General features: G+C 39.1%; 1 protein-coding gene across 7 annotated transcripts; it reads left to right on the forward strand.

Annotated features, from left to right (window-relative positions):
• The first annotated feature begins 424 nt into the window (after positions 1-424).
• LOC145563405 (uncharacterized) lies at positions 425-8176 on the forward strand. Of its 7 annotated transcripts, XM_081623879.1 has the most exons (12): positions 425-676; positions 1391-1457; positions 1779-1942; positions 2251-2327; positions 2842-2943; positions 3715-3760; positions 4434-4509; positions 5182-5539; positions 6224-6473; positions 6578-6817; positions 6905-7024; positions 7554-8176. In XM_081623879.1, exons 4-12 carry the CDS (start codon positions 2256-2258, stop codon positions 8000-8002), a joined length of 1713 nt encoding a protein of 570 aa, XP_081480005.1. In that variant the 5' UTR covers positions 425-676; positions 1391-1457; positions 1779-1942; positions 2251-2255; the 3' UTR covers positions 8003-8176. The 7 variants fall into 7 exon arrangements, with proteins under 7 accessions (XP_081480005.1, XP_081479985.1, XP_081479992.1 ...); XM_081623859.1 differs by having other exon boundaries at positions 425-1457; XM_081623866.1 differs by having other exon boundaries at positions 1391-1942.
• Positions 8177-13759: the final 5583 nt, after the last annotated feature.

The following is a 13759-nucleotide window of genomic DNA, read 5'->3' on the forward strand; positions in this document are numbered from 1 at the left end:
CAAGCAATGGTTGATTGTAAATATTGAAACCTCCTTAAGATTTAGAGTTGTAAAATTAGTGTACATTGAAATAGTAAAATTGTTATTTTTTAATATGTTTGCATTTGTTTTATAAATTTATTCATTAGTTTGATACAAAGTACTGCACAGAATAATATAAATTGTAACTTTGTGAATGTGATTATGTGAAGATGAAGAAACATTAATCATAATTACCTCCCGAGCTCATTTGGATAATTATATAGAGCAGGATGAGATTATCGATACATCAACATTGTTAATTAAAGTGCTTATTCTTCATCAATCTAAAACTAAGTGTCAATGAAATCACAAAGTTTCATATACGGCTGGCCGTACGGTGCGGCCAGCCATTTTTTTTTTTTTTTTTTTAATTCTTCTTATCTCTCCTCTTTTCTTCTTCTATCTTCTGCAACATTTTTCTTTTTCCCCCAATTTCATTTCTCTCTCCTCTTTTCTTCTTCCATCTTCTACAACATTATCCTTTTTCCCCCAATTTTATTTCTCTCTCCTCTTTTTTCTTTAAACTTCATTAATGGTGTCATCTTGTTAGCCCAAATTTCTTCAAACTTCATTAATGGTTTACTTTTGGAAATTTATGTTCTACGAATTTTATGTTGAATTTAAGCTTTTGCTGAAGATTTTGATTATATAACTTGTAAGTTGTTAAATTTTATTACTTAATTTTTTTGTTTAATTGAAGAACGAAAAACAAATTGTTTTCGTGTATAGTGGTGGTTTCGTGGGTGGGTAGTGGTTGTTTTGTGGATGGGTAGTGGTGGTTTCGTGGTTCTGGGTTCTAGATTTGGTTTCGTTGGTGGTTTAGGTTGGTAGTGGTTCGTTGGTGGTGGTTGTTGGTGGTAGTTTTTTGTTGGTGGTGGGTAAGGGGTTACTATATCCGGTCAGGGGTTACTAGGTCGACGGTTAGGGGTTACTAGGTCGGTTAGGGGTTACTTGGGGTTACTAGGTCGACGGTCAGGGGTTACTTGGGGTTACTAGGAGTTACTAGGTCGGGGGTTACTAGGTTGGTTAGGGGTTACTAGGTCGGCGGCCAGGGGTTACTAGGTCGGGGGTTACTAGGTCGGTTAGGGGTTACTTGGGGTTACTAGGTCGACGGTCAGGGGTTACTTAGGGTTACTAGGTCGGGGGTTACTAGGTCAGTTAGGGGTTACTAGGTCGGGGGTTACTTGGTTGGGGGTTACTTGGGGTTACTAGGTCAGTTAGGGGTTACTAGATCAGGGGTTACTAGGTTAGTCAGGGGTTACTTGGTCAAGGGTTACTAAGTCAGTTAAGGGTTACTTTTGTCTTGGGGTTACTTTGTCTGGGGGTTACTTTGTCATTTGCTGATTTGGTACCCTGCCGCATGGTGCAGCCAGCCGCACCAGAAACGCACTGCAATGAAATACATAGTGCATTTATGCTTATATATAATAAGGGAGGTAATGAGTTTTTTTCCCTTTAATTTTGGATAAATTTTCTTAAAAGTGTCAATTATTTTGAGATAACAAAAAATAATACTGTATGTAATAATTCTATCAATTTCGATTTTTACTTTTGTCATCGTACTACTTCAGCTATTCGTACTATGTAACACGTCAAGGGTCGATAATGAATGAACGAAATTGAAAATTTAAGACGATACAATTGTCTCTTGATCCCGTTTTGGCGGTTTTGCACTTTTGCATAGCCCTAAGTAAACTGTTTATACTACGTATTTGTAAAAAGCTCTGACTTGAGCTTAATCGTGCAACAAATTCAAGCTACGGAGCACCTGCACACTTCATCTTCTTCACAGTCATCACAACCAAATTCCCACGATATTCTACATTTCTACTCCTCTCTGTTATCTTCTTCAATCTGCTGCAAAAGTTTGCTTAATCTGTTGATTCTTGAATATTCTGCTTACTATTCTTCAAACTACAAGGTAAGTATTATGCTCTACAATTCCACCCAACCTAAATTCTCTAAATGTTGTTTGATTTCTTTCAGATTTCGGTTGTTATTTAGCTACTAGGGTTTATGTAAAGTTGTAATTCTGTTAGGTATGCAGAAATTCACATTGGCATTTTATCGAATACCTTATGCGCATTTCTTAAATATGGAAATTCAATATCCTTATACTGCACTTTACTAGCTGCAGCATCAACATTAGCTGTTCAATTTTATTTTGGTTAATTTTTGAATTGGGCGATTAATTGTGCATCTGGGTTTACTGGTATTGTGGTTTAGCAGGCAGCATGAGGGAAGTTGTTACACTTCAAATTGGAGGTTTTGCCAATTTCATAGGCTCTCATTTCTGGAACTTCCAGGTACACCTTTCTGTCAATATCATTTTATTTTTTTTGTCCAAAATCGGAATTTTACATGGTAGTGAAATTATGATTTGAGGTTTTTAAGTGCTAAATTACTTAGTGAAATACAATTTATATGTCAATAGTCGATTCTATGGACTTCGAAAGTAACGAGGTTTCATTAAATCATTACATGAGAATATGAGATGAGCTTGTTTGATCCTAGAGCTATATTAGAATGCAAGTCTTCTTAATGCTTTATTTGCTATTTCATTTTGTAAGTGGGTTTTCAATTCATTCCCTGAATTACATGGTAAATAAGAAGATAGATGAACATTTTCTATCATATTTCCTATCATTGGGTGACACCTTCATCACTTCATGTATGTTTTTTTCCCTTTAATTATTTATTTGTAATGATCTTGATTTGAATTGAGTATAGCTAATGATAAAATCAATTATATTTTTTTTCAAACTCAATGAATGAGAATGAAGTTAAAGAATTACATTTGACTTAATTCTTCTTTTGAAGGATGAGCTGCTTGGTTTGGCTGGTGACCCTGATAGTGATCCAGTGTTTAAAAATCCTGGAGTTAACATGGATGTGCTTTATCGCTCTGGAGAGACTCATGAGGTAAGATTTGTTGCTGGCTGGGTTTCTTTAATTTTGGCATGTTTTTCTAATTTTAAAGAAGGCATTAGAGCTTAAAAACTCTTCCACAAGCCACCTTGTATGATCTATCTATTCGGTGACCTTGTGTATCTGTATCAAAGGGTACATATTGATCAACCATCTAGCTTATGGATGTGCTGTAATATCAAATTATAATTCTTCCTTAATCTACTTTTTTTTTTTTTGAACCGTTCCTTAATCTACTTGAGAAGCAGTATCTGGCTTTGAAACTACCATTTTGTGTGTAATGCCATTGTAGCTTTCTACCTCTGTAAAATTTGATAGCTGGATTGTTTTCTTTTAGAAATCGCTCGTGATCAAGTGCTAATAAATAATAATCTGATATATCTGGTTGTCACTGTCTCACTATCTAGTTGCTAAAACTTGTGTATAAGCCCTTAGACAATTTTCGAATGCTGATATTATCTGAGTGGAAGACAGATATTTTACCTATAAATTAATTAAAGAATATAAGAGCATTTATTGAGTTAACACTTTTCTGAGACTAATAGCTCAGATGGATTAATAATCTTGACTAAGAGTGTGAGGCAAGTTGACTTTGAAATAGTTAGTTTTTTACTGTAATGAGGGAACTTATTCACTTTCTAGTATTCTAGTGTGTGTATTATGCTCCCCACTATCTTCTGCAACACCCTCAGCCTGCTGATTTCTCTTGCTTTTGGGGCGGAAGATCTGAGAGAAATGCAAATAATTGTCTATTTGTGTCTGCAGGGTGTTCTTACCTATACCCCTCGATTAGTTTCTGTTAATTATCAAGGTATGTTGTTTTTTCCAGCGTAAATGCACCTGTTCTTTCTTGCTTTTGTTTTTCGTGGAAATGTAATTTTTTAACCTATGGTTTTGACTGAAGTGAGTGAAGTCTGTTTAATGGATTATTAGTCCTATTTTTGTATGATTGCTGCTGATGCCAACTTGTATTGTTTACATATATATATAGAATAATAGATTTTTATGAAGTCTGGACTGGAAATCACCAGTCATTTCCCATGTGACTTGGCCTTATAGTTCTGGTGCTTGTGTATAAGTCGTCATACAAAACTATTCTTAGAGCAACCTTGGTATCATCAGCTAATACGGTTACCCTTATGTCTGTAATTGCCCCATTGTGGCTCATCAAACTACAGTTATTAGTGTTATCACTCCATTTATGTATGTATTTGTGCGTGTATACATGTAGGTACATATGTATTTGTGTAGGTATTTATGTAAACATATGATTGTATGCGGGAATGCATTTTGTCTAATGTTTTGGGATTTCTTACTTGCTTGAGTTCTGATCTGATAGGTAACTGCAGAAGCTCATAATACCGATCTTGCTCTCTTATTATAGTTGTTTTGTGTTTGGTTACCTATTTGGGATCATTTGGACATTTTTTCTTCTAGCATAAGCATCTTGGATATCTGACATTTCCCTTTTGTGATCTAACCAGGATCCCTTGGATCAATGAGCTCCCATGGTACATTGTATAATCAGACTTCAGAATCACCTTCCCCTGTGGCCACCTGGTGAGGCTTTATGAGACCTGTGTGATAAAATGCATTGCATGCTCCCCATAAAAAAATTGCCTTCTGGCTTTAATGGTTTGAAAATATCATTCTGGAGAATGAAAGCGCAAACACAGAAATTTAGCAGCCAATCTCTGTTAAATAGAAAACTAAAATGACTGCTGAATTTGGGATTGCAAAAGGATGATTTAATAATTTTGTCATCTCCAAAGAAAAGGAAGTGCTGCTTAGTATTTTTAAGTGGGACAATAGTGTACACTATTCTTCATTAGTTCATTATTTGCATTTATTCCTCAATAATCTAGAATCAAATAGCCCATAGCAGAGTTGCAGGCAACCTCATATGCCAGTGAGCTGTGAGGCTGTCTGGCATAACTATAGTCATACTTAGTGAAATAGTAAAGCTGTGATCATGAAGAATGCGTCTTCAAGTTTTCCAATATCAATGTGATTTCTGATATGAGTGACATGTTGCATAATACTACTCCTATGAAATAACATTAATTTTTCCCCTATGAAAATCTAATGTTTCTCTTAATATGAAATGGTCAAAATGTCATCGCATTATTGATGTTGAGCAACTACAAGTACTCTTCAGATATGATTTACTTATATCTCAAATATTTTCTATGATGTTGGTATTTAAACTAAGGTTTTGAGTTTGACTTTCAGGAAAGGCAGTGTATCCACCCAACGTTCTGAGTCTCACAAGAGAAACTTATTCCTGCAAAGTTTGTATGAGGAAGAGCAGAAGCAAAAAATTGGTAAAGACAACAGAAATGCTGATTTGCCAGATGATATTGGAGACAAGGATATAGTGGAATCTTTGGAAAATGATGTACAGTTCTGGACTGACTTCTCAAAAGCCCATTATCATCCACAGAGTCTATATGAAATAAATGGGTTGTGGATGGATGTTGAGAGATTTGATAATTATGGTATGGGAAAGGATGTTTTTTCTGAAAGTTTTCGGGGAGAAGAGATGACCGAAAGACTCCGTTTCTTCATAGAAGAGTGTGATCATGTACAGGTATCTAGCAAACTTCATAATTATCTATAAGAGTGCATGTATTTTTAGCCTATTCTGGTGCTTGTTTTGAGCTGGTGGGCTAGTCTTGATGGATTATACCCTTCATGAATCCAAGACATGACCCAGGGTTTTTTTTTTTTTCACCTCCATAAGTTTCACCACCTGATTCCTCAGTGGGTTTCTTACTATTTAAAAACATATGACAAAAAAGACTCTACCTTCAACAAAAAAAAGTGGTTTTGTTCATGTCTATGCCATACCAAGCTTTGTTTTTGGTTCTCCATTATCTTGAATTCTTGATCCAAGTGTTTCTGGCTAGTTTTTTTATTTTATTTTATTTTATTTTAAATCTTCTCACTTCCTGAGGGCTGAATGATAAGGTTTTATGCTTTAAATTTGCTCTGTTCATGAGACATAAATCCACTGTCACCCATTTATATTATTTGTTTTGCTGAGTCAAATTAATGGATTTAACTTTATGGAGTTTTGTGTTGACTAAATGTTATGAGTAACTAACCTCTGGTCTCAAACAATGCCATTTTATCACGGAGTATGGTTTTTAGATGGTCTAGCTTCAGAAAATTAATGACAAATTATCTGCTTTATATTGTTGCTTAAAGGAACTTCTGTAAAATTGTATTTTTGTAAAAACCTTTTTTTACTTAGTCAGAAACTTGCTGACAGGGAATACAATGTGTGGTGGATGATTCGGGGGGCTTTTCCAGTGTGGCAGTAGACTTTCTGCAGAACATTGCTGATGAATTCACCAATACTCCAGTGTTACTTTATACTGTTCGCGATACTGGTTCATCAATGAGCTCTAGAAGTCGAAAAAGGAACATTTCTCGGGACCTTCATGATGCAATTTCTTTTGCAAAACTATCTCCTTTCTGCAAACTAATTGTACCCGTTGGTTTACCTTCTTTGAGTGGAAGTAAGTTTTGATACTTTCTGGCTTATAAAAATTGTTGCATTTGGGCTGATTGTAGCTTATATGGTTAAGGTCCCCTTTTGTTTCTAAAATCCTTTTTTTTGCAGGCAAAGTTTCAACAAATCTGCATGTGAATGATAAAAAGCCTTTCCATAGCAGTTCAATCTATGCTGCTGCTCTTCACACTCTCAGCCTGCCCTTTCGCATGGACACGCTTGCGCCTGCTGCAACTTCTGGATCTTCTCTTGGTGCTTTGGATATCAATAGCATTGCACAGATGCTATCTGGCCACCTCCGACAGAATATGGTTGCTACATTAGATGCTACCATGCCTGCGCCTGCTATTGGTATTTCCTAATTCAATTGTCCTGCTCAGTGTCTTATAAAATATGTCTTCTCATGGTGCTCTCCCCCCTTTTTGATGTGAGACTCAGGGGAACCTGCTCAGGAACAATTATTGAGTAAGTTGCAGTCATTGACTCCAGAAACATCGGAAAATATGGAAGACGTGCATTCTGTAGAAACATTGGTGATACATGGAGCTCTTAAATCAGGTACTCTATATCTGCATATGCCTGTTTTATGGTGTAGACTAACTACTCTGTATGTTGATACTCACTACATCCACAGATAATAGTTGTTGCCCCTTATTTACATCACCTTAAACTTAGGATTTTACCTGGCTTGTCCTAAGTGCAATTGTGTTACTTTCAACCTCAGCTCCTCATGTCATTATAAGGTATTACATAACCTTGAATTAACAGATTTTAAATATGCTTGACATTAGAATGGAAGGATACTGTGCTTCTATTCATTTAGGAATGCGATAGTTAGGGATGATTTGCTTTTCTTCTGATATCTTATGCTTGTAGCCACATCATCCCTAGCCTCACATAGCATTTCTTCTTCATCCAATTGATACTTCTGTTGAGTCTATGCATCTTTCCACTTGAATGTGTATAGTGTTTCTACTAGGTTTTATGTATAGGGTTCTAAGGTCCTTCTGGGAAACTGGGGGGTCGGTAGACATTGTAGTAGTTGTGCTGCCACTTCATCTAATATGAACTATCTTTTCGGACATAGGTGAGCAACGAGCATCACTGTCTGAAGTCCAACAAGCGATTTCTGCTGCTTATGAACAGGCATCTTTGAGGCCTAGATTCTGTAATCTATCTGCAGTAACTTGCCCTCTCCCAATACCATTACCATTTCCATCTATATTCTCGGAAAATGTTGGTCGCAGTGGACAACTGCTTAGCAATCCTAATCCAAATTCATCTTCAAAGGGACCACTCGATGTCCATTCTATCCCTATGGCTGCAAGACTGCGCTCTAGCAGTGCTGTATTACCTTTCTTGTCCAGCAGGCTGGAAAACCTTCGGAAATTTGGTATTCAATATGGTGCTATCGGAGGAGAATTAATGAATAGTTGGGGTTTTGGAAAGGAGGAACTTGAAGATATGGGAGAGACATTATCAAACATGGTCAGGAATCTGGATCCATACTCTGATGTAACCTCTGATTCAGATTAGTTTAACAGTAAACATGCTACAAGAACTTATAATCTGCTGTAAATACAGTTGAGAAGTTTTCCTTCTTTTTTTTGTTTACTCTAGAAAGATCCTTGGACAGTCGACTCAAGTATAGGTTTCTTTTGATAGATCTATAATATTACTTTATGAAGCTTACACTCCATATTTTCTTGATGACGTTCGACAGCCCTGGATTTAAATATTAGTCTATCGGTTACTCCATATTGACCGTTTATGCTCGAAGAGAAGGGTATCTTAATACTACCTCCGTTACATATTATTTACAACGATTAGACATTTATTCTTCCTTGCTTTTTTTTTTTTTTTTTTTTTTTTTTTAAGGAAATCTTTGCATTGTTTTTTTTTTAAAAATGTGACTATAAAAATATGAAGAGAAATTCAACCATTTTTCATACTCGAATTTTCAAACCCGACTAAATTGATGTATACCTCCTATAAAAAACTGATTTATTATTTTACTTATATTGCTGCCTCAATCCTTTTCTGATTTATCCGAACATGGAATACCATTCCACCCAGAAAATTTAATTGGCAGACATTTCTATCATCCATCAATTATATTGCTACTCGTACTAATTAATTGAACATGGGAAAGGCTGGCAAAATCTCGTTCATTTTTAAAAATTTGTGTGTAAGAATATACTGGAACTAATACAAATAGAATAAACATAACATAAGCTAAAACATAACAGGTGAAATTGCAGCTCATTGTACTCTTTTGTCCTCCATTTTCATTCTTCCAAGTCCACTTTAGAATTTATTTGAAAATCCGTAAAAAAAAAAAAAAAAAAAAAAAAAAAAAAAAAAAAAAAAAAAGAATTATTTGAAAATCATACGCGCTATGTGGCGATCTGATACGTTTTTGATAGCGAAGACAATTGCCTTTTGATTTTTTATTTGCTCTTGTTTATTTATTTTATTTTTAAAAAAAAAAGTCAATTTAGCGTTTAATCATAATAAACCTGGGGCCAAGCTTATAACTAAAGTCAAGGACAAAGAGGAGGGAAAAATCTTGATAAAGCAACAGCAAAGTTACCTAACCCTTTAATTAATCATGAAATTTACTTAAAATGGGGCATAAAGCTAACTTAAATCTTTGTGAAAGCAACATATAGCTTACATAAGTTGCATGTTTAGTTGTTAAACTGGACTTATGCATTACACCCACACGAGAGAATTTCTCCTGGAAGCAGAAGAACTTTTGAAATTGCGCGAAATGTTCTCTAGCCTTGAATCTTGTATCTTTTATAGAGTAAATACAACGATGTACATGTAATGTTCAAGCCTTGAATCTCAACTATCTTTAATTTACGTATCTACTACATCCATATGACCATATTCGTTGCTTGATGGTACGTAGCTGCACGTTTCAAGTTAGTGCATTTACATATATACCTCACTCTTCATAGAGTCATAGCCAAATAAACATGTTTAGTGAAGTAGTGAACGTATAGCCTTCTTTGATACACCCGGGTGACTAACGTATATTGATAGTTTTTGCAACTTATGAGTGCAAAACAATAACAAGAGATAAACTTTGGTGATTGATGGCTATTGTTTGGGCCTAGTCCATTGTCCTAAGCCCAGTGACCTGGAATTACGAAAATACCCCTCCATGATCCAGCCCATCATTAGTCAGAGCAAAGTACGGATTTACCCCTAATCTGTCCAATTAAGTACAACTTCTACCACCTGAAAGTACATCTATAAATAGCTCTCTACTCATTGATGATGGTAACTTTTTCCTAATTCTCTAATCTTCTCTCTCTACTTTCTCTCTCTAAAGTACTCTTTCTCTCTCTACTTTCTCTCGCTAGAAAGTACGTTCGCTGACTTAAGCATCGGAGGGGCTTTCCCGGGTGACACCCCCGGGGCAGTTAACCTTCTTTCTCTTTTGCAGGCCTAGCTCTCGGACAGCAAGGCATAACTGAGGGAAATTCGGACATTCATTGGACGTAGTTCTAGGACATCTTGATTACCCTTACTACCCTAAGACTCCCAGGAGCATTCTGTTTCCAGAAACAGGTGGCGCCGTCTGTGGGGATAACAAACAAAAAGTCATGGTGAACACTAGGCGTCCCCGCAGCTCTCATCAGGATGCCATTAAGCAAGCTCCAATTCTCTCGGCTAGGAACCCTCACATAGTCGAGGAGATTTTACCTAGGACTCGTAGTGAGCCTGAGAGAGAAGTGAACAGCCCCCAGGTGGTCACTCGCCGAGACTTGGACCAGCTGGCAGCCCAAATCAACAGAAACTTGGAGGAAAGCCTCAGGGCACTTATCAACCAAGGGGTGGGGCAAGGCAGGCAGGGGAGCGCTCCGCAGCCTAATCCTCCGCCTCATGTGTCCCATATCCATCAAGCCTCCTCTCGGCCTCAGCATCAGACATCTCGCCGCTCTCATCCCGATCAGTCCCATGACCCCCAGCGGGAGACAAGGCAGCCAAGCAGGCCAAGAGATGCTAGAGAGATTATCAATGACCGAAGGCTGAAGGATGACACTCTAGATGCCCGAGAGATAATCAACTCCAAGAGGGAGAACTCCAAGGAAGATAACAACCCCCCAGAGAGGTCGAACTAGAGTTCACTCTCGTCATGGGTCAACAAGGTACCGAGATAGCATGATTCACTCAGCTACCTCCAGACCAAGAAGAGGAATTAATCAGCTCGCTCGTTCAGTAAGCAAAAGCCCCGAGCGTCCATCCTAGAAGGCCACGGAGGCTCGGGATTGTCAAGAACATCACCCCCTTCAGCCAGGAGATAATGAATACCCCTATTCCTCCCAAGGTCAAGATCCCTACATTGGACCCTTATGATGGAAAGACAAACCCGACGGACCATCTGAACGCTTACAAAGCACAGATGGGAGTCCAAACCGGGTGTGAGGCCTCATGGTGTAGGTTCTTCCCTACTACTCTCAAGGGCATAGCTCAGACATGGTTCAACAACCTTACCCCCGGGAGCATAAGAACGTTTGACATGTTAGCCACTCAGTTCAAAAAGCACTTCATCGCTGGGAGTAGGCAAACAAAGACTAGCGTTCATTTGATGATGGTGAAGCAAGGGGAGAATGAAAGTCTTAAGGACTACATCAAGAGGTTTAACACCGAGTCTCAGCTCATCCCCGACCTCCAAGACAATGTTGCTTTCACAGCCCTTCTCTTCGGGCTCAAGTCTAACAAGCTGAAGTTTGAACTTGTCCATGACAAGGTGAGCACCTTCTCTGAAGCCATGGAGAGAGCTGGAAGGATCATTGAAGCTAGTGAGGTGTGCAAGGCACCCGTAGCAAACAACAAGGGGAAGGAGGCAAAAAATAATCAAAGCCTAAATCATGCTCGGGGGGTGGGGATGGCACACATGGAAAAGGCACACCCAAAGGAACAGAAGAATCAACACTACTACCAATTACATTTGTTACAAGCACTCCCCCCGCCCAGATTTCCTTAAACAAATCATAAGATGAAGGGCCGGGGAGAGAGTCAAGGTAATCTTGAGTCGCTTGGTCGTTCATGATACATGCATAGCTCAACTCAAGACTACCCCGAGAAATTCTCAATGTACATACAAAAATACAACAGGCGTACTTCTAAGCCTAACATCATCAAAAGTGCAGCCGAGGAACAAGCAAGCATACAAGGAAAAAGTAGCAAACAATTACTAAGCATGGAGACATGATACTTAGAAAATGAAAACTAAGTATAGAAGACTTACCAAGTGCTAAAAGAGGCCGAAAAGAATTATCTCGAAGATAATCAAGCACCTCGGAGATAAATACTCCTACAATAGCAACAAAAATTTGAGAGTTAGAAAATTAAAATTCAAGCCCAGGTGAAAAACGCCTGCAAGTATGGAAAAATTCCTAAAATTTTTTGCCAAGAGTGGGGTATACCCCTCGATCTCTCTTTCTCTAGCTTACCCCATCTTGCAAACTCTGAACTTAGCTAAAAAATTCCCACAACTCCCAAGTAAAACCCAAAAAACACTAAAATTGTTTTTCACCCAGGGGTAATAGACTGTCAACCCCCTCGGCATTCACTCTAACCCGGGGTCGTTATGCATCCCTCGGCATTGCCAAGCTGACGGACCTCACAGCTCTCAACCCGCGCAGCATGTCCCTCGACATCACCTTGCATAGCCGAGTGAAACCCCTCGGCACTCTCACATACCCCTCGGCCCTCATATACGCCAGGAACTAAGCATATTACCCCCAAGGCATATTACTCCTCCTAGGCCTAGCTTAATTCGAATTTCAAAATAGCCTAATTCGAATTTCAAAATAGCCAAATTCGAATTTTACATTAAAAATTCGAATCTCGCTTTCACCTAGGGGTAGTAAGTTGAGCAAGCATCGCATCCCCCTTAATACTCCGCTTAGCTCGCATCAAATTCGAACCTCACTTTCATCGAAACCCCCTCGGATCCGAGGGATGAACCATCTCACATCAACACCTCCCCTCCCTCAGCTTGGGATAACGCTCAGCCCAGGGCTACTCTCTGATCACCCGCATGAGCACCCCCTCGGCAAGCCGAGGTTCTCGCGTCAAAACCCCCTCAGGTCTCCCTCATGCCTCACTCCTTCAAATCGACATCTCAAAAATCCCCAAAATTGGCCAAGTTAAACCCCTCGGCACTCGCCAATCGACCCTCTCGGTCAGCGCACTCTCCTCGGCCTGATCTCCCCAAACAGGCCGAATACCCTCTCGGACATGATTATCCCTCGGCCTTGCTAAATATCGCCCTCCCTCGGCATATCCCTTCTCTCCTTCTCTCCGCATACCTCTCGGCCTAACACCCATTCAGTCGGGCCGAGAGCCCAGCTCTCACCAACCCTCGCCTCGCACGCCTACCCCCTCAGCCGCACAGCACCCCCCTCGGCTGTGCGGCGTGCTACCTCCTATCTCTCTCTCCTCAGCTCTCCCTTCACTCAAATCTCGCACCTCACCCCTAGCACATGGTGAACTCTCAAAGCTCCCTCAAGCCTCGCACCTCTCCCTTATCCTCTCTCGGGCTAGGGCTCGGCGAGCAGGCCTCATGGTGCGCTGAATACCCTCTCGGCCAGCCAAATTCCCCCTCGGCCTCGCTAATCACTCTCTCTCTCTCACCTGATTTCGGCTGGGCATAAACCGAAAAAAAAAAAAAGAAAAAAAAAAGAAAAACGAAATTCTCAAACACAAACCTTAGAAACTCGAAAATTACCCGCAAAAATCCTTAAATTCGGCTGGTCATAGCCTTTCTACCCCGAGGTTAGGTCAGTTCAAAATTCAAGTTTGTATACTCCTAGTATAAATTCAAAATTTCAGAAATTCCAAGTACAAGAACACCTAGACATGCTTTCGGATCTATAGAAATAAATCAAAAAGTGAAAATTTTCACATACCTCTTGAAGATCTTGATAAACTTGGAAGAACTTTATGATATGAACTTGAATGATGTGACCCGAACACTCAAACTCTCAAGAACTTGGGAGAAAAATTGAGAGAATTTTTTGAGAACTTCTCTAAGGCAAATGAGAAGAGTGAGAAGCAAATGCAAGTACAGTGGGATCGGAGTTCATATGTTCAAGCTAAGGAGATGGCAACTCTTCAAAACCCTGGTTCAAATGGGCCTAAGTAATGCTTGAGCCCAGAAAGTCACCATTGAAGAATTAAGCTCAATTACCAGCTTAATTAGCAAGGATTCATCACCAGATTATCTGTAGAATTCCCAAGCTTAGTCAAAATTGGAAACAAGACATGCCT

This window comes from Chenopodium album, chromosome 1 (genome assembly GCF_948465745.1).
Source record: "Chenopodium album chromosome 1, dcCheAlbu1.1, whole genome shotgun sequence".
NCBI classification, from domain to species: domain Eukaryota; kingdom Viridiplantae; phylum Streptophyta; class Magnoliopsida; order Caryophyllales; family Amaranthaceae; genus Chenopodium; species Chenopodium album.

Bases quoted from the DNA above. Each gene is read 5' to 3' on its own strand.
- LOC145563405 (XM_081623875.1), top strand. From the start codon at position 2,256: ATGAGGGAAGTTGTTACACTTCAAATTGGAGGTTTTGCCAATTTCATA. The intron at 3,761-4,433 runs GTATGTTGTTTT...TGATCTAACCAG, and splicing joins AGTTTCTGTTAATTATCAAG to GATCCCTTGGATCAATGAGC. The intron at 5,540-6,223 runs GTATCTAGCAAA...ACTTGCTGACAG, and splicing joins AAGAGTGTGATCATGTACAG to GGAATACAATGTGTGGTGGA.